We start from the raw sequence: 20606 nt of genomic DNA, 5'->3' as shown, positions 1-20606 counted from the left end.
GAAACTGACTGGTCACACACACCAAGCTATAAGAAAATTAATTTTCATTAGTACTTAAAGTAGTCGAGATCATTGTTGAAAGTTATACTTTGAAAGCAAATGTTATTGTTTATATAGCTTGGTGTTTGTCCAGTAACTGCAATTAGTTAGGAACTTAATTAAGTTTTGGGAATCTGATTGAGAAACTAGAACGTAAAACAAAAAGCGGGATGCAAAATGATTAATATGATAAACATACACCATGCATAATAGCGGGCCACGTACCTCTACTATCATTCTGTGAATTATTTTGCCTTTTAGATCTCCACGGCACTACATTATTTGGGAGTGAGCAGCTTTGACTAAGAGTATCATTTGCAAGGTCTACTGAAAGCCTTCTCAATTGCTGTGTCATAGTCTGAACTAATTTCGGAGAACTAAGTTCTTGTCGAACTTTATCATCCTTCTCATCTTTAGCTTCAGTTCCTTGCTTTTTACTACTTCGAGATTCATTGTTTTCACAAACGTTACTTTTTGTATTTGTTTGGCAGTTACTGTCTAATTTAAAGATGGTCGCTAATTCCTCGGAGGAGTTATATTCTGTTGAATCAGGGTATTTCCTTTGTTCTAAGTCATCTTCGTAAATAGACAGATTAACGGAAGCCCTACAAGGCATTTCTTGTGTACTCTCACTTTGTGATGTTTGCCGCAGTTTCTCGCTAGCTTCAGTAATGCTCGATATTTTCGAAACCTCACTCTTTTCACAGTTAGTTTTTGTATTTTTAGGTGAAAAAAGTTTTTCGTTGACCTGAGTTATGCCAGCTATCAAATCGGAGATTCCATCTTTTAATTCTTTGAATGCGTTTATTTCGTTTATTTGCCTTATTTGTTCATCGGTATTCAAGAAAGGGTTAAGACGGTTGACTACTGGATATTTTGGTTCGGGCTCTGATTGTACAATCACTTTATTAGCATGCTCTGGTTTGTCAACGTCACTATAAATATCAGATGAAGTTAAATCGTATTTTGATTTAACGTTTGGTAGAATAACTGTGGTTTCATCAGCTTTTGAATGTTCTTGTTCTTTAGGTACGTAACTAGAAAGTTTTAGGCTTTCGTCTTCGAAATTCAGTTCTTTTTCAAAGCTGTGCTTTAGTTGATCTTCTACTTTATGTAGTTGATCCGATATTACCAGTAAACTATCTTCGGTTTTCTTTGCTTTGGAGGTCTCATCAGATATAGATTTTCCGTTCTGATTAAAATTCTCTTTGGGTTGACATTTTATATGATCGGATTCAGGGGGAAATTCATCGTGTGATTTATTTGTCAAGCCATTGAGAAAACTTAGTCTTCGATCAGAAATTCTGCTTTGGATATCTTGTTTCTTTTCATTGTTATTTCTATTTTTATCTAACTCAGCTAAAGCGACACCTAGCTTATTACTTGTATCCATAGCTTCCTGAGCAAGCATACTAAGAACCTGTTGAAACTCGTCTTTTGAAGAACGCTTAGAAGCTTGAGGTGATCTACTAGATGGAGATGAGCTTTTAGACTTATCACAAGAAAAAGTTTTAGCAAGATGCTTTTCATCACAATGTATGAATGAATCATCTTTGGTGAAATGATGAGAAGGTGCATGGGTGTTATTGACTAATAGATTTACGGTATTGTGTCTTTGTTTTACCTTATTACGTGGAAATTGGTCCTGTTCGTTGTCATTTTTGTCATGACTATCTCGTAGGCGCTTCATTACATCACTATTACTATTTGTTTTCTGCAGGGTGGCATTTTTGGTCATGTTCAAAGCTTCATCGATTTCTTTCTGAATCATGGAGAATATATTGGCTGACAAAGATCTTACAGCTCTTTTCTTTTTCAGGTTTGCTGCAGATTCTTTAGTGAGGGGGAATTCATTTACACTTTGGTTATTATTTATCATGGCACTATATCCATCTCCATTAAAGAGAGCTGAATGCCTATTATCTTTTCTGAGACTTCTGTACGCTAGATCGTCAGACACCAAGTCAGGTGACCTTCGCGGAATAAAGCGTGAACGTCCTTTGTTTTCTGGTGTGGCATGCAAATAATCACTTTGAGGAGCAGGAGACACGGGTACTATGGGAATGCCAAAAGGTGGTTGGGGGTCAAGCGTTTTTAAGCGATTGTTTGTTTGAGTAATATTTCTATACATCACATCATCATGTACAACATCAGGCTCATTGCGCTCAGATCTTCTGTCATCATCTGACGCATATGGTACGTATACTGGAGATGCTAACATATAACTTATTTGTGCTTGAGCTTCTTTATGTGTTGGTTTATCTTTAGTCAATGAATTCAATCTACGAAATGCCATATCGTCTTGCAATTTATCGGGTAAGGTGGACCTCCGTGAGTTACGTCTTAATGGAGTTACAGGCTGACTTCGTAGTTGTACATCGTCGTCGTTTCCATTCCAGTCGTTGAAATGATCGTTAAATTTTGGCGTCATAAGCTCACGACGTTCGGCTCTATCTAACAAATCTTCGTCACCCAAACCTAAGCTATTATAAATTGCTTCCAACTCATTAAGAGCATCGTCTAAGTTTGTCGATTTGCGTCTTTCGGAGCTTTTTTCATCATCAGACAATTGGCTGGTGCTAGAGACGAAAGTATCAGATTTATGGCGGATATGTGTTTTAGGTGTGGGTGATGTAATAGCTTTCGGTGGTTCAACTGTTACTGATCTTTTATATTCAGTTGTCGCTTTCCATATTTTAGGACAATCTACTGTGTCAACGGATGACGCCCGAAAACTACATCTATTTTTATTTTTTTCACCAGCTACGTTCTGGTCTAGTCTGTTTAATTCCGATGCCGGATTTACTCTACGATGCAGAGCATAGTTTGAAAAATCACTGGTGCTACGATTATTTCCATAAAGACTTTGCTGCTTCCTCTGTCTTTCTGCATCATCAATTTTTTTCCAAAATTCTGCTGATGCATTTCTTGGTCGTCGGTAAACACTCTCAGCGACATTTTGAGATGATTGAGAATCACTTAAATATTGATTTTCGTTTCGCTCACCAGAGCCGTTTTGACCATTTTTAATACTTATCGGTCTTCGAGACCTAGGACTTTGATCGGCGTAGTATAAGTAATCGTTTCTTAACTGTACAGATTCAGGCTTGGTGACATGAGTTTGTCCAAGAGATTTTCTCCAAGGCGAGTTCATGTAAATACCATAGTGATTTGGCTCAGCTGAAACAGACGCTGGTCTTCTTGGTTGATCACTTCTCTGTTGGAAGTTCCACTTGTATTCATTATTCTGCATTGCAATGTGGTCTTCAGAGTTGGATAAAGGTCTTCGTAGTCCATTGAATCCTAGGTCAATAGACCGCTCTTGACTTCGTCTCATAATTCTTTCAAAATCATTGTTTGGTACACCGTGTAAAGTTTTTGGGTTACTGTTGTATCTGTCAGTTATTACAGGATTATTTTCATAGTACATAGATAATGGTGTAACGACTTTTCGATGCATATCCCTCGGAGGTGGCACCGGTGGCGCCTTTTCTTCTCGTCTCACATGCGTTACATTTCCCAACGGAAATTTCACGCATAATACGTTTTCAGGATTTTCATACTGGCGACTGATGCTTCCATCTCTATCGTTATTAATATGAAGCGATTGCCTGTTTTTATTAGTATTGGTTGGACACTGAATGGAGTAATTAATGTGTTCATTGTTAACTTTAGCATTAAAATTAATAGACGACGGATAGCTCTGGGTAGAAGGGAAGGATGATATTGATTCAGACTTCATAGGACGACGATTAATATCATTGTTATGGGTAGCTTCGGATTTAATTTGATTGTTTTGATCTCTTTTGCAAGTTCCATAACCGCTGCTTTGACTGGTGGGAGTTCTTGTCAACATATCGACTTCAGCTTTTGTATAGCCTTGATGTAATAATTCGGCTTCTTTATTTAATTGATTCTCTTCGTCACGTGATAATCTTTTGATGTATCTCTCATTTCTTGCGCTTCTCGATCTTTTATTCAACGAACTATCACGTGAACGCATCAACGATTCATCGCTTCGAAATCTTAGCATTGACGACGAGTTTGAGGACCTAAGTGATTCTTCATCGCTACTGGTGTCGCCTTTAATACTGTTTCGCAAAGCTTCTACTCGGGCTTTTAATCTACCTTTTCTCGTCTTCCGAGAAGGCGTATCCAATGCAGTTTTACTAGTTTTGTAGCTGTCCTCTTTTAAACTGAGGGTTTCTTTTGAGCCTCTGTAAATTTCTTGATTTTTATTACGGTAATTGAGGAAACCTGCCGATGGATCGGATAATACACCATCGTCAGTTACTTCCCGGGCATCTCGTTTGGCTAGACTTTGAGCGCGTCTCGAATCTCTTATGACTATATGATCAAAATTGTTGACTGCGGGCGTTTTCTTTTTCTTTTTACATTTTCTTTTCGAAGGCGATCGCGTACTGACTCCTTCGTCGGATTCAGAAGAGGAAGCGCTTTCTTCTTCTTTTTTCTTTCTTCGGAATAGCTTTCCCAACGACCATTTCTTATCTTTTTTGGTACGCTCTAGGTCGTCGACGCGTCGCGGTACTGACGCATACTCTTCATTATATGGACGGTATGTTGATGAGGTTGCGCTTGAAACATCTCGGTGTGGAGCGGGCGGCGAGTTCACGGCCTGAAATCGAGAAATATTCCAATTAATATTAAACTTCAATACTTTTATTGTGTGAAAAGTAATGAGCATATACCATAACAAATTAGTTACGACTAGATGTCTACTAGCGTACGTTCTCTCAAGGACTAGTATTTGGCCACTTATCAAATTTAAAATATTCCGTTGTACAATACTATTGTGAAATAATGCTTTAAAATATTTTTGTTTGATCTGGGAGTATATTTTTTTGTATTACCAGGAATTTTATTTTTGTAGTTAAGGATTATTATCAAACAAGGTTGAAGTTCATTTGGGTCAAATGATCGAATGATAAATTTTATTTTACTAAATTTATTCCACAATAAAAAATATACTTATTGCGTTTTATTCTTATTGAGTGTTTAAAGTATATTTCAAATATTTCTCTTTAACGGAAATTAATTATGGTATATTCGGAAGAGTTTAGCGGTAGGTATATTTGTATCGTTTTCGATATGTTTCAGAAAAAAGTCTTACTGGTTTTGCACAAAAATCGTTATAACAATATTGTAAATTTACACAATATTTTAAGTGTTATCATATTTTTTGTAGGCTCGTTTCACAAAGCATGAGTATCATAGCTTGAAAGACATATCTTATGGCTTGGAGTGCGACACAGACTTTTGTTTTCGAAGAATGTCACGTATTTCATCTCGCAATAGTAAAATCATTTTTATTTTTGTTTGCCTAAGTGGGTGAATGAGCTCACAACTCACTCGATGTCAAACGATTACCTGAACCTATAGATATCACAACGTGAAATCCACCACCCACCCTGATTCACGAGTTCAAAGTCTTATTTGTATTGCAAAATGGCTGTCGCAAATTTCAAACAGCAGCGCATAAACGCTTCGCGGCAATAATTGTGGGGCTAGTGGTGCCTACCCGTGCGAGAATGTCGCCAGCTAATGTCGATTCGCGTTCAGAGAACGTTGCTACACATTAATCCAATGAATCCCTACATAGACTACCGGTCTTATATTTGAGAGACAAAATAAACAACCCAAAAATAATATTAAGCGTTGGCCACTATTAAAATTGGAGTACATAACAAAATTTCATTTAAAAGAAAAAAACTTACAGGCAGGAATGATCTAAAGTAGTCGTTATTAGTCCTTTCAGCGACAGCTACCATTGTAGCCATAGTCGATTTCACACATGTATTTTAGGATCGCACACACAAACTCCCACACTCGAACGCGTTTGGCGCGACATACCAAACAAACGTTTTAATAGTTTGTATATTTATATGTTTATTTGTTTTGATTTATAGCAGTCGAAAATAAATAAAAATTATTATTTCGCTTGAACATAAAATTAACACTTTCTTAACTCTTTATATTTTTACGAAACTAACTCAATTTATAATTTCACAATTTTTAAAGTACATGGACTCAACTCAAAATAATAATAAACTTATTTATTTCACGGTCGTTTTGTAGTAACATTACCGATCTTCAGGTATATTCAGGTTCTATTCTAATGAATTATTCAGATACTATTTTAATTAAAGTCTATACAGAGGAGCTGCTAACATTTAATATGTCTGCTGCTCAGCTGATAACTTTTATCGCACTTTATTAATTACACTATTATTTTCATTAACTCAACAAATATAACGGTATAAAGAAAGGATAAATTTTTATATTTCACTTTTTTTAAATTGTTTTTTTGTTTTTCTTTGTTCTTATTATTGTTTAATATTTGAATTAATTTTGATAACAACTGTTAATTGAACAATATGCGTGCGTTCGGCTGATAAGTCGCGCACTATACTGCCCTCCGCGACGGCGACTCGCGATAATTCGGGAGACCGACGCGCGCTATAGACCTGTCACAATATTGTCCAGAACTTGTTATATTACGAAATGACTGTATTAGTTGAAAAATCTACTGTAATCGATATTAGATGGAAACTGCAAAAGGCGTTTGTGATTATCGAATGTGTTAGGTATACTTCACAAACTTAGGACTTGATTCGAAATTAAATCATATTGTGTCTCTATTACTTTTGATGGAATGTAAAAATATCAGTAAACAACTTTTTCAGTGTGCTGCACAGTAGACTTTTCGTAAAATAGCCTATCTTCAAAATGGTCAGTGTCAGAAGCACTTGTGATCCTAAATTTCTTAGCTATAACAGAACGGCGCTGCTCCACAAATCTAGCTATTTATAAATCCAGGAACGTCTAGCGTTTTTTTTCTTTATTTAATTTTATTCAGATGCAATTCTCGCGTCCAGAGCGGGCTCTTGTTTATATTCGTGTTAATTTTCACGCTCATTCTGTCTGGAATAACGGCAAACGATATTAGAATTTTAACTTTTCTCTACAAGCACGGTCAATTAGCGCATGGTATTCCTTGGTAGCATATATAAAGTAATGCAGTGAGCGCAAGGTAGCGTATCTTTTTTAGAATTTACTTTTTATTTTTTTATTGCTTAGATGGATGGACGAGTTCACAGCCCACCTGGTGTTAGGTGGTTACTGGAGCCCATAGACATCTACAACGTAAATGCGCTACCCACCTCGAGATATAAGTTCTAAGATCTCAGTATAGTTACAACGGCTACCCCACCCTTCGAACCGAAACGCATTACTGCTTCACGGCGGAAATAGGCGGGGTGGTGGTACCTACCCGTGCGGACTCCCAAGAGGTCCTACCACCAGTGAAAACTCTTTGGAAGAGGTCGATTTTAGCGATCAGGCGATATTAACTATATGTTTTGAGGTGGAATAAAGCATACCTTCTCACTCTTTAATGTAATTTAATGTTGCTTTTCTTGTTTCTCATATCCATAAATGTTTTTTTGTAGACCAAATGAAAATAATCTTGTTCAATCAAATTTCATATATTTTTACGATTAACTATATTGTGTTCAACTAATGTTACGTTCTAATTTATATACATTATACAAATCGTTGTGATTTTCCGGACTCTATTACGCATTTGAAAAATATTCAAAAAGTTAACTATTGACGAGATATTGCAAATTAAATATTTTACACCTAACGTAAACAAACAATGATTTTATGGTTACGGAAAACAGTCGATGGTCACATTACAAATGTATAATTTAATTATGAAAAAAAAGGGGTTCATGACCCGACACAGTAAGAGAAAAGGGTGCACGTAGGTCAAGAGTTCTTTCAAGCGCTCTTAAGGTACAGCGTTTGTGAAAGTCTGTATTTCTGTCACGAAAAAAAAGAAGATAATTATACGAATAAAACTTTAACTGAGATTACGAGAAACATTATCTGAAGTATCATCAAAAAGTGTATAAACGCAAACGCATAAACGCAACGCAACGCAAAGACAGAAACAAAGAAACAAACAAATTTTAAATGCCTGATAATTTTAAATGGACAATTATAAATAATTTTAAATTAAACACTTTGTTTTACTATGTCCTTAATTATTATAATGATGTCGCAATCGAGAAATCAGCAGATGACCTAAATCTCCCACCGAATTCATTACGTCAAACGATAACATTCGCGTAATGAGTCCATATTAATTTAAACGTTATTATCATTCTTCAATCAACCTCATTCGGTGTAGTTTTATCAAATGTATGTATTTCTTTACGGAAAGAAAAGCAGTATTAATAACTTTAAGTATGTATGTACCTGTTTTAACCGACCTCAAAAAAGGAGAAGGTTCTCAAATCGACTGTATGTTTTTTATGTTTGTCACCGCATAACTTTTGACTGGGTGAATCGATGTTGATGATTCTTTTTTTATTAGAATGCTGACGCATCCCGCGTAGTCCCATTTCAATTTAGTCCAGTTCTTATAATGGTATCTATGAGAAAACCGTATAAGTCTTAAATTTGCATTAAGTACGTGCGCGACAAATAGATGAATAACTCACTAACTCAATATCACGACAACCGATTTCGACGGCTATTGTTTTTAGTGTGTATTAATTTGTTATGGAATATCTTTTTTTTTCTATTTGAAGTCGGTTTTTGTTAAAGCATGTCTTTTTACAATTATTTTTATTAAATCTAAAAAAAAAACTCCATATTCAAACATTCAAAGTAACGACTTGTACTTTATTAAGGATACCAGATATGGCATACAGGAGTGACTGCTAATTGCAGTCCGTAGTACAGCGTCAGAAACCACTAGAATCAAATTAAAAGACAACCCATTGGTATCAAGGAATTACAGAAGTTTTTTACCAATTTGAATCACCATCATCTCTATTATAAAATTACAATTTGAAATTAAACTAAAATTATAACTTGCGTAATATCTGATGATAGAGCTTCTTGTTAGCTCGCCCGAGTAGCTACCACCACCGCACCTATTTCAACCACGTAGCAGTAAAGCGTCTCGATTTAAAAGATGATAAAATTAGGACTCAGAACTCGTCTCAAGATGGGTGATGGGGTTCATGATATAATGGGCTATATGTCTATACTATCCGGTGGGTTCCGATGTCAACTTCACACAATGTGAATCATGAGCTAGTTCGTTCGTCTCTGCCGTAAAAAATAGCATTTGAATTATTAAAAGTTTCGAAATTGATCACCTCAATTTGAACGTAGATGATTTTATAATTGTCTTTAGTAAGAGTGACAGTCGTTCGGTTCACGTGCGACATTTTAGATGTCAAGTAGACGGAACGCATTGAACACATTCTCAAAGCTATCATCGATTAACTAGATTCGTATTAATTGAGAAACAACTACTGCTATTTCAAAGCAGATTCTTTAGATTTATTTTTCAGCCGGGCGTTGACCTTTCCAATAGAGGAATATGGCTGAAGTCCGCCTTCAGGAGCTACAAATCTAAAACTGACTTTAATCCGGATTGGTTCTGTTGGAGAGTACTACAAGTGCAAAAATCAGCTGTTAATATTAATCGTAGGAGAAAAGTTTTTCAGCTATATCATTCATCACATACATTTTTTAATAGTCCTAGAGCTAGTACGGTACAGCAGCTGAGTCGGTTTGACGAAAAGAGAGTTCATTTTGAGTTCATTTAGATAATGAAAAAAAAAGCCGATCTACAATGAGTTCTGTCATTGAAACAATGGCCTTCGGTACACATCGCATCGTTACAAAATAGTACGCCCACTGTGAATTACATCACAGGAATCGGTTACGTATTGTTTTGTGTAAACAAAAATTTTGTAAGCTAAACAACATAATATGTTTTTTTAAATTTAAAATGAACTGTCTTGGGAAAAATCAAAACCTATATTTGCCAATAGTAAGCATGTATGCACTTTAGTGTTCTCCATATATTTATGGGGAGCAGAGCCCTGGACCCTGAAGAAAGGCGATCGCGACCAAATTGATGTATTTGAGATGTGGTACTGGCGAAAGATGCTATGAATTCCCTGGACAGCACGTCGCACCAACGTGTCGATCTTCCAAGAACGCCAGATAAAGACGAGACTTTCTACCATCTGCATACGTAGAGTTCTGAAATACTTTGGCCACATTTCCAGAAAGGATGACGGCAACTTGGAGAAGCTAATGGTGACTGTGAAGGTGGACGGAAGAAGACCACGAGGTAGAGGCCCGATACGTTGGACTGACCAGATCCGTACTACTCTTGACACCACAGTTCACAATGCTCTACACTCGGCGGCAGATAGGAGCAAATGGTGTAGAATGATCCAGAATAAACTCTTGTTGCAAGGAGGTGGTCACGACCCTCAGTATTGAGGAAACCGAAGCGAGAAGAAGAAGAAAACGGAATATGTGACGGAATATGTGTTTATGGTGAATATGTTGCTTGCTACATGAACACGGATGCTCAATTTTATTGGGAGACCGTCAGCGATGGTTTTCCGTTAGTTTTTGGAACACCCTGTACACGGTAGGAAACCCTCTAAAATACTAAACAGTTGAGAAGTCACTCATTTAAAATCAACATAAGTCACAGAACGTTACAAATGTCGACGTGTATTGAAAATTTAAAATCTCTCACAATTCCCATCTCATGGTATCATGGCGTCCCATAAATTTAACTGACAAGATATAAATCTACGGAACTCTGGCCTATTTATAATGGCGCGTTACGTTTTCGTCGGTGGTCGCGGAACCTAAACATTTTTCAACTTTAATTAAACAGTCTCTTTAAATTTAGACGCGGAATTAATTGATATGTATAAGTTTTGTATTGGAATTGACTAGTTGAAATAAGATGCATATTTCTCAATGTATGCTAAATGATTGGTACACGTTCATTTCTTTACGCAGCATTTAGGAACATTTTCTTTGTGATAATTTATTAGATTCGCAAGGATTTTATTTTTTATTGCCCTTGTAGACAGACGGGCATATAGATTTCCAAGCGTTAGGGCTTACATAAATGCTTTTTGGTATTTGACAAATATCTGTTTTGATTGTTTGCACTTCAATTGTATAAAGATTTAGCTTCCTATCGCAAAATCTAACTTAAATGCATTCTTAAGTGAACTAAACAGATACATAAAAAAAATAAAAAAAATAATGTTCGGCACAGAACCGAAAGCAAATGAAAACATCTATTTATCTACAGGCCACCAGAATTCTGTGAGCTATTTTCGTAACGCCTCTTTTTAAATAATTCAGGTGTTACTATTTATATTTTCAAGGTAAGTATTTCTCTAGTTTGGCACCTCATTTGTTAGCTTCTCTGAATCGAATTTCAGTGGCAAAGAGTTTCGTACAATTAACGTTTTCTTTACGATTATAATTAGAATTAACAAACGCTAAAACGAACATCGTAAATCTATTCAGAAGTCCACAACTGAGCTTGACGTTGAGTGAAAACTTCAGGGCATCTCGACACTTAACTGTTTAACGACTTTGGGTGGCACGGGATTGTCCATATTCAAATTTGGAATTTAAAATTAACTATTTATATTTTCAAGGTAAGTATTTCTCTAGTTTGGCACCTCATTTATTAGATTCTCTGAATCGAATTTCAGTGGCAAAGAGTTTCGTACTATCAACGTTTTCTTTACGACTATAATAAGAATTAACAAACGCTAAAACGAACATCGTAAATCTATTCAGAAGTCCACAACTGAGCTTGACGTTGAGTGAAAACTTCAGGGCATCTCGGCACTTAACTGTTTAACGACTTCGGGTGGCACGGGATTGTCCATATTCAAATTTGGAATTTAAAATTACGTGTTAGTTTGAAAACCGGTATTGCAATAAATGGTATAAGTTGAAATGGATTTAAATAACCGTATCCATTGATGAAACGAAAATTTTTGTCTGCAGTCCGGAGTGCGATTCAATCCCAAATCTTTTCTCTTATTGCACCGCAGCGATAACTTGAAAGATTTGCGATAATTGGGCCATGTTTGTTCTACCTTTTATTGCCATTAAAGATTCATTTACAGCTCACCTAATCGCAATAGGTTTTTGCTGTGGCATTCACATCGATGTGTCGTTGTTTGTTTGTCAATTTAATTGTAGGAGCTGTAATAAAGTCTCTTAATTTATCAGGAGGAAACATTTCTTCCCTACCTTCCGCTGGTAGCCTTGCTGGCTATTCCAGCTTCACCGGTTTGGTAGATGAGCTCACAGGGCTGAATCTAAAAGCTAAAGCTAACTAGCCCTAGAGATCTACCATCGGAGTCGCGACCCACCGAGAAGATCCGGCCGGTCATCCAATATGACATATTGATATGGTGGTGGTGTATTGCCCAGTCGAGTCGGTAATGTATTTCAAGGTAGTCGGAAGATACCACCGGACCTCAGTCTTCGCATTAGATGCAGCCCATAAAAACCACAATGTACTTTAAGTATTATACATTTTTATTTAACATATACAGCATTGCCGATTCAGAAGACTAAGAAGGAGTACATATATAAAAAAGTTTGTATGTTTATTATTAAATCATGCAATAATGGATTAGCAGATTTGGATAAAATTTCGAGTATAATCCGTCTTTACCTATCTATGATTAGGCTTGGAGGAGGCTTATAAATTGTGTGAAAGACGATATGTGTTAGAGTCGTAAGCGGTCCTTATGTTGATTAGACTATGGATCAGCACCCAGGCAATGCACCAAACGAAAACTTACGTCTAAAAATCATGGTCAGTGCTTGGTGCTCATGTGTCAGTATGATTAATCATAGATTTATAACAAATGCCATCAGCGTTATTGCGGACGTACTGTGAGCAACTGGACTCAATGATAGGCTTGTAGAATATCCGGCCAGCCTTGGTTAATCACCCGTTCCTCCTACACGACAAGGCTCGCCCTCATAAGGCACAACCGACGATCTCTGAGCTACAAGAGCCCACTGCGTCTCTCGAGATCTTCTTAGTGGGTCGAGTTTCCGATCCGGTGGTAGGTTCTGCGAAGCACTGCTCTTGCTAGGGCCAGTGTTAGCAACATTCCCTGTTTGAGCCCCGTGAGCTCCCCTACTCGCCCGGTTACACTGACATAGCCTTTCAAAGCTATCAGCTTAGGAAGGAAAGAAAAAGTTACAAGAGCAAGGGTTGGAAGTTTTGCGTCATTAACCGCACTTACCAGACGTTTCGCCAACGGACTTCTACTTTTTTCAAAGTTTGGACAAATTTAAAAAAATTGTCAAGGATAAAATCAATACTCGAGAGGCAGTACAAAAAGCCTTTGAAGTGCTTGTCGGTTGCCGTACATCTGATTTTTTCAAGGTCTTTGAAAAATGTAAATATAAATAAGGACTTTCTGTATATTAAACGGATATTTCGTTGAGTTAAAACTTTTTAGCATAGTAAATGACATTACCTGAGTAACGCCGGGATACGTCTTTTTTTATATTAATCTACAATTCATCTGGTATATTCCAGACCAATGCAATGATTCAAAAACTTAGTCCGAGTTAAACAGCGCGTCGCGTCTCGTATATACAATCACTGTTTAGTAGATCAAGTTCATAAAAATCACCGCAGCGTAATCAAGTATTGAATAACGAGTGAAAGTTATTCTTTTGTTGTTAAATTAAAGTTATCAATAATCTCACGCTCCCGTTTAGATGGCACAACACATAATTTGGAATACTTATCGTTTCCTGGCACTTTTGTTTTTGATGTTACACTTTATGAAGTCATTTTAAAGTTACGAAAATAATTTGGGTACTTTGAGATTGTTCGTAAAAGGCATTCTGGTCATGGGCGTATTGTCATTTAACCAAGTTTTAAGTAGCATTGTATTCAATTAAGAGTACTTTAAATTTTCTTAAATGTAATTTACGAATTAGTTGCTCGTTGAATTTAATATTTGGGGTCCCTAGAGCAATACTTTTCATTTTAGATCGAGAGCTGTGTATCTAATAAATCATTAAAATTTAATTGTTTGTTAATCTAGTAAACACCTGTAGTACTTTTCTACGGATTTTGCGAGTTGTAAGCATAATTAAAACTACTTGTATGGTTCAATCTCGCTTATATTATTGGTAATGTTTATTTAATAGACGACATATTATAAAAAAAATCGTGACTAGAGAAAATGTAAAGTTTCGAAGCTTCGAAAATAATATCAACAGTATACCTACGGGAAATGAAACCGTAAAAGTAATTTGGATTATAAAATTCTATTATACAATAAAATAGTCGTCGTCTACCGTACCTTCAATACCGTGGCTTCACCCTTAGAGTTTCAATGCACTCATTTATACGGAGCACATATCGTCGTAATAAAAAAATATACTATAATAAAAGAAGTGTCAATTGTTGGGGTAGCCACTGTGCTCTAGCGATAAAACTCAATATCGGAACCGTGTTCATATCCTCCAAAGCTTTAATTCACCAAATTATAATTGGGAAATTGATTAAAAAAGTACGTAAAATAAAGAACTGCATGGATGTAACAAACAATTATGTGGTGTGACGATACAATCCGAGTACTTTCTTACAACACGTCCTTACGGATCCATCAGATCCAATAACCTTTGCATTAGATGCCTTCAGCTCTAATACTAGGAGCAGGCTTAGGGACCCCAGTAACCGTACTCGTTGAACTCGACAAAGAGGTCGACGTGCAACCTAGCCCATGCATCAGCCCGCTGAGTTTCTCGCCGGATCTTCTCAACGGGTCGCGATTCCGATCCGGTAGTAGATTCATTCGCGAAGCAATTGCTCTTGAGTTGTTAGGTCTCCTTCGGAGGCGCTCGGGCAGCTGTTAGCAAATCCCACCCCTCCTGGCTGAGCCTTTGCTCGCCCACCTGTCCTGGTGAAACTGGAAAGGCCTTCGGGCCACCAGTAATCTCTCAATCATAAAAAAAAAAACTTTCTTACAAACAATATGTATTGATGCGTGACGCACGCACTAAATGTACGCACGTGGTTGTCTTTGTGTATCCACAGGATGTGACGCAGTTCCCATGCACACCATTAGTGCGCTAGAATTTACTACTATAGTACAAACATGTGTTTGTTCTTAAATGTCAGTATTAACAATATCAGATGTTTAACGAAGAGACGGACGCTTAATTTATCGAGGCTTTAGTATAACGATTTTTACTGATATTCTATGTATATACTGAAAATGGATGATAAAAGCCGTAGATTGAACTAAGTGGTCGATTTTGGTAGGGACCAGTACCACAATTGAGAAGTAGTATGATAGCAAGTGGTATCCTAAGAACGAACGAATATTTCACAGTGGTAGAGACATACTAAATAGAGATTTTTTTCGTACCTATTCTAGTAGCCTCGTGGGGTTATAGTAAATTCTCCGAGTGAGTAGGTGAGCTCATGGGATCAAACCTGACGACGTTGCTAATACTAGCCCTAGCAAGAGCAGTGTTTTGCAGAATCTACCACCGGGTTGGAAACGCGACCCACTGAGAAGATTCGGCGAAAAACTCTGTGGGCTAAATAGAAACACTGAATAAGCGAAGCACTTATGTATTGTACTGACTCAGTAGCGTAGTAGTTAGAGCCCGTGACTGCTGGGCCGAGGATCGCGGGTTCAATTTCCATATTCGTTTTATACGACATAGCTCTAGCTACAGCTGTAAAATTTCGTTAACGCTTCATTTCTAACGCTGGTTATGAATTGCCTACGACCTACTTACTGTTATTTACTTGTAAGATCTCATTTAAATCTCAATGCGAATACCGCCTTAAAATTTAAGATGATGATCACATGAGGATGTTTCAATTGTATTGTAAAATCACCGCGTCGCGCTGTTTCGTGACAAAAACAGGCCGCGCATTAAATCACTTTGACCTGATATGTTGATAACACAACTGGGAAATTCGGAAAACGTAATTAAAACTTTAATTAAACAGGGCTGCAGGAAATAGTTACTAGATAACCGGTTTGGCCGTGTTAAAGCCACAAAGCCGTTAAGCTAGATCGTAAAAATAATAACGTAGGCGTTATTCTAGATAGCGGGTTGGTTACCTAGTTACTTTTTTTCTATTTGATCTATTTTCATGGAATTTTGTTAAAACGAAGAAAAGAAAACTATTTTTTATTTTTCGCGGAGTTGTGCAATGAAAAACATAAAATCATAGCAGTACGGCTAAGTATAACATTTACATTATTTCAAATTATATTATTTCAATATGTTATTGAGAAATTTAAGCGATCACTTTTATGATTTAATCTAGTTAGATTACAAATAAAGTTTTTGTTAAAATTACATCAAAAGGTTTACTTACATTTAATAATTACGATTCGACGTCCTAAATAATCATTAATTAGCATGCCTTCAACTTCACTTTTTTTTCCTACCTAACCTGATGTTAGAGTACTTTAGAGATACCATATCAGCGTCACCGGACCAATAGGTGAGCTCAAGGGGCTCAAACCTGACGATGTTGCTAACACGAACCCTAGCAAGAGCCGTGCTTCGCTCACCTGGGGCCTCTGACGTATGGTAAGGTTTTTATTCTTAGGGAAGCAATAATTGCATTTTGGTTTCGACTTTTGGTTACGGTGAGCTCGTAATAATGGTAGAGAAATAACTTCGTATTAGAAAAGTGTTTCATTTCTATATACAAGGTAAATTTTCTATAAATTCTATTCGAATTTAATAGGAAATAGTATATTTTATTAATGAGTTGTAATTATTACTCATGTCTCTAAATTATAATTTATTATCACAGTCCTTGTCAAAGTAAAGGTATAGAGAGCATCTTTTGATAAAACAAAAGTTTAGTAAAATTTTATACTTTTCTTAAAAATTCTCACCACTTTGTTTAATACTAAACATTTTTCATTTACGAACATCAACGAGTATTATAAGATAATTACGATATTTAATAATAATTAATTTAACGATAATTACTTTCACGCTTTAATCTCGGGTTTATTATTGCGACCAGGAAAAGTATTTGAAACGTCGGAAATAATGTAATGACAATAAATGAAAATAATTATGTCCACGGCTACCGGAGATTAGTTATATAAGTTCAGTGCAGAATCAACCGAAAACTAATGTCGCGCGAAATCCCATGAAACTTGAAGTAAATAATTAGTTAGATACAAAACTTTTTATTACAAGTAGAATAACAAGAACAATGTCGAACTATTATTACAGAGAACGGTCTATGAACTGACCCTTATGCATTATGAATCATTTTTGTTTTCGTGCAAATTAATATATAAAATAATATATAGTGCTAAATATATAATAATATAAATATATAATATTAATAATACTTATACTTTATACTTATACTTACTATGGTAAATGATTACTAAAACTAATATAACATTTCATACCCATATTATATTATTTATATTACACACAACTATAATCCATGCATAAGTAAGTAAGCTAGTTTAATAAAGGTAAGAAAGAGGGCCTTTTAAAATTTTTATTTATATAAAAAAAATTACATCAGCCCTAAAACATCCACCACTGATCATACAGACATTGTATAAACACAACCAAACAATTGGGAATGGAATATTAATATACCATTTAATTATATGTATAATATAAAGTACTTTACTTTATACGTAATACGTATGTACCTACGCGTTTCTCTAATGAACAGGCAAATTCATATTTTTTCACAATAACGTCATGTTATATTCCTGTAATTTCAAATCTACTACAATTATAATTTGGTTGCAAAATAAACTTGCAATAAAAATGTATAAATCCAGTTTCCAACCGTCCACTGACAGACTCAATTATAGATAAGTTTCGATTTAGATTTTGACCCTATAGAATTGAGCAAATGATTTCGGAGAACGCAAACTTACATAGAAAAACGATGTTAAATGCTCCAAAACGATGCTATAAAGGTACGTACTAGGTAGGTACATATTATTATGTTAAAAATTTATATCGTAACTTATTCATCTCCGCGCTGCATTGGCGAATCTCATTTGACACGTTGGTATTTTATTGGGGGCAAATGGTGCAAGTAAACAAAACGTTAGAATTTTTGAAGTGAAAACTTCTTTAGAATCGTTGTGATTTCAAACCAAACGCAACGGAAAAAACGACAGGTAAGAGACACAAATACAAAAATGTGTAGGATGAAGCCAGCAAAGAATGAGATAGAAATATACATATTATTTAATACAGCGCCATTTGTGAGATTTTTTAATACTAACGTGTGTATGAAAGCTCTTGTAGTGAATTTTAATTTAGGATTATACGTGAAATTAAAATATCAATTCACAGAGGGCGCTACCTTACAATTATTTACTAATGACAAAATTTTACATATACTTAAGACGTTTAGGATAATTGTATTTTAATTTTGGAAGGTTTCACTTCTACCACGTGTGAATTGCACACATTTTGTTTTTTATTTCAATTATTAATATTCCCAACAAGTTATTTCTCTATTGGATAACTCTGAGAAGATCAGGGTTGCCCGGACGCGGACGGTCAAGAATGTCCGCGAGTTCCCTTGGTCCGATTCCAGACATACTCGGCATAACCTAAATTTTTGTTTACGAATTGTCGACATTCTTCGGGAGATTATATTTTAGATGTGCCACCACAATGGCACGTCATATAACAGTGATGGCGCGTCGTATAAAAGTGCTGTAAATTAATTTAAGCATAGTTGTAAAATGTATCAACGTTTTCTTATAGAGGTAACTTATATTGTTCGCCCACTAAAAGAGTGCTTTCGTGATCAAACGCATAGAATTTACCTTTTTTTTACTTAATATATTTTTGTTTAAGTTCCATCCAAATCCGAGTTTTATCCGAATTTTAAACGCCTGTAAAATTGCAAAAATCTCGCTTAAACCAAATAGCCCCTTCACCCCTCGAATCATTCAGAATTCTAGGCGGACCGTACCTGGCCAACGTCCTTAGTTATTTTAGTGCAGATGTGGAGCGTAACTAGCGCGCTCCAGAATGCACTGGGATCCGACTACTTGACTTCCTAACGAATGAAAACATTCCATTAGTACATTAATAAATCATTTGGAGTACATATACGCTCATAATTTTAGTTTATGTTGGATAAAAATAAATATCGTCTAATCTAAGATTTGCTAATGTTATCGTATTCGATGCTTAACTATCTTATACAAAAAAATATATTTAACATTCCCTATTATTTAAAATTAACTTTTGTTTTATTTTTCTTATATCTTTAAACGAGCAATTCTTGTATATAAATATATATATGTATTCTGAATCTCGGAAACGGCTCCAACGATTTTCATGAAATTTTAGTATACAGGAGATTTCGGGGGCGATAAATCGATCTAGCTACGATTTATTTTCAGAAAATGTTGTTTTATTCGTGTTTTCAAAAATCAACTTTATCGATAATCAACTTAAATATAAACTTCTTTTTTTTTATTTAAATAAAATAACAAATAATATAATATAATATCACTATGTAATTCGTATTTAAATATTGTTTCTAAAAACACAATTTTTCACATCAATTTCAACATCCTCATTCAACATCCTCTAGTTATTATTTAGTATACATGTCTACGACAATACGTTTACAAGTTAAACCCAAATTCAAGTCAGTATTTACTATGTGATTAATGGTAGAAGGCACAGCAAGAACTCTGTGTGATTCTAAATTTAAGTTTTAACTAAGTGGCATCATCTACTCACATAATAAAAATGAAACGTAGGTACGTAAATCGTAAATAAACAAAATTTCAACAAGGAAAGTCAGATGTTGACAAATCACGAAGTTTATTCAAATATTGGCTGCTAACTCAATATTGTTTTAAATTGTCAATTGTATCCTTCTGTATTAAAACAATACAATTATGTACATATATTGTGAAAATAAAGCTCATGGCCCGTAAGAATGGTTACTGACGTTCATTTTAATTTGGAAGCACGATTTTATTATTATATTGACGCATTGATGTCACGCTGCAGAGCAAAGACCTATGGCCTCATTTTCTATATTACAAAGACGATTTTTTTAAATAGTGGACTAAAGTTCCTTTCGCAACAACATAAAAAAGTATTATTTAACTTAAGGTAATAGAAAAATAAGGTAATTGTGTTATTTCTTTGTAAACTTATGACTAAGAAAGACCAATACAATGGAAAATGGAGGTGTGTTCAAAGCCTCTTTTGTGATAATCTCTATAGTTCCCAAATTTACAAATGTTTACGGATGTTTACCGCCACCTTGAGGTCAATAGCGGATCTAAGCCATACAGACTGCTGTAGCTGTGTGTGTATTATAATTATAATTTAGCTTTGTATACAAAATAAGAAACTATAAATAGTTGTTTTGAAATGGTACGGCTCAGAATACATTAAAGGATAGGAGCCTAGTAAAAAGAAATTCCATCAATAAAATCGTGAAAAATAATTATATATAAATATATATAGGTATATTTATTGTAACTCTCTACAGACACTGTGCCGGAAGCATTTCTTAAAGAGCCAAAAACAACAACACAAAGCTTTAACTCAACCCAATAAGTAAAACACAAACAAACAAATCAATACATGAACCCGAGTATTAATTGGCTGTCCAAACATTCCGATCA

The 20606-nt window shown here is 35.4% G+C and overlaps 1 protein-coding gene across 6 annotated transcripts in view; it reads right to left on the bottom strand.

The window, feature by feature from the left end:
• LOC101742172 (uncharacterized) overlaps positions 1 to 20606 on the bottom strand; it is a 143284-nt gene that overhangs the window by 2800 nt on the left and 119878 nt on the right. For 4 of the 6 annotated variants that reach the window (XM_012695014.4, XM_062671107.1, XM_012695013.4 and 1 more), the window contains exon 2: positions 265 to 4675. In XM_012695014.4, the coding sequence (XP_012550468.2) occupies positions 265 to 4675 (4411 nt within the window). Of the gene's footprint in view, positions 1 to 264; positions 4676 to 5774; positions 6526 to 20606 lie in introns of those variants that run through there. The other 2 variants (XM_012695012.4, XM_012695017.4) reach the window with 1 other exon arrangement.

This window comes from Bombyx mori, chromosome 11, assembly GCF_030269925.1.
Source record: "Bombyx mori chromosome 11, ASM3026992v2".
NCBI lineage: Eukaryota > Metazoa > Arthropoda > Insecta > Lepidoptera > Bombycidae > Bombyx > Bombyx mori.
This window is presented reverse-complemented; position numbering and strand designations above follow the sequence as displayed.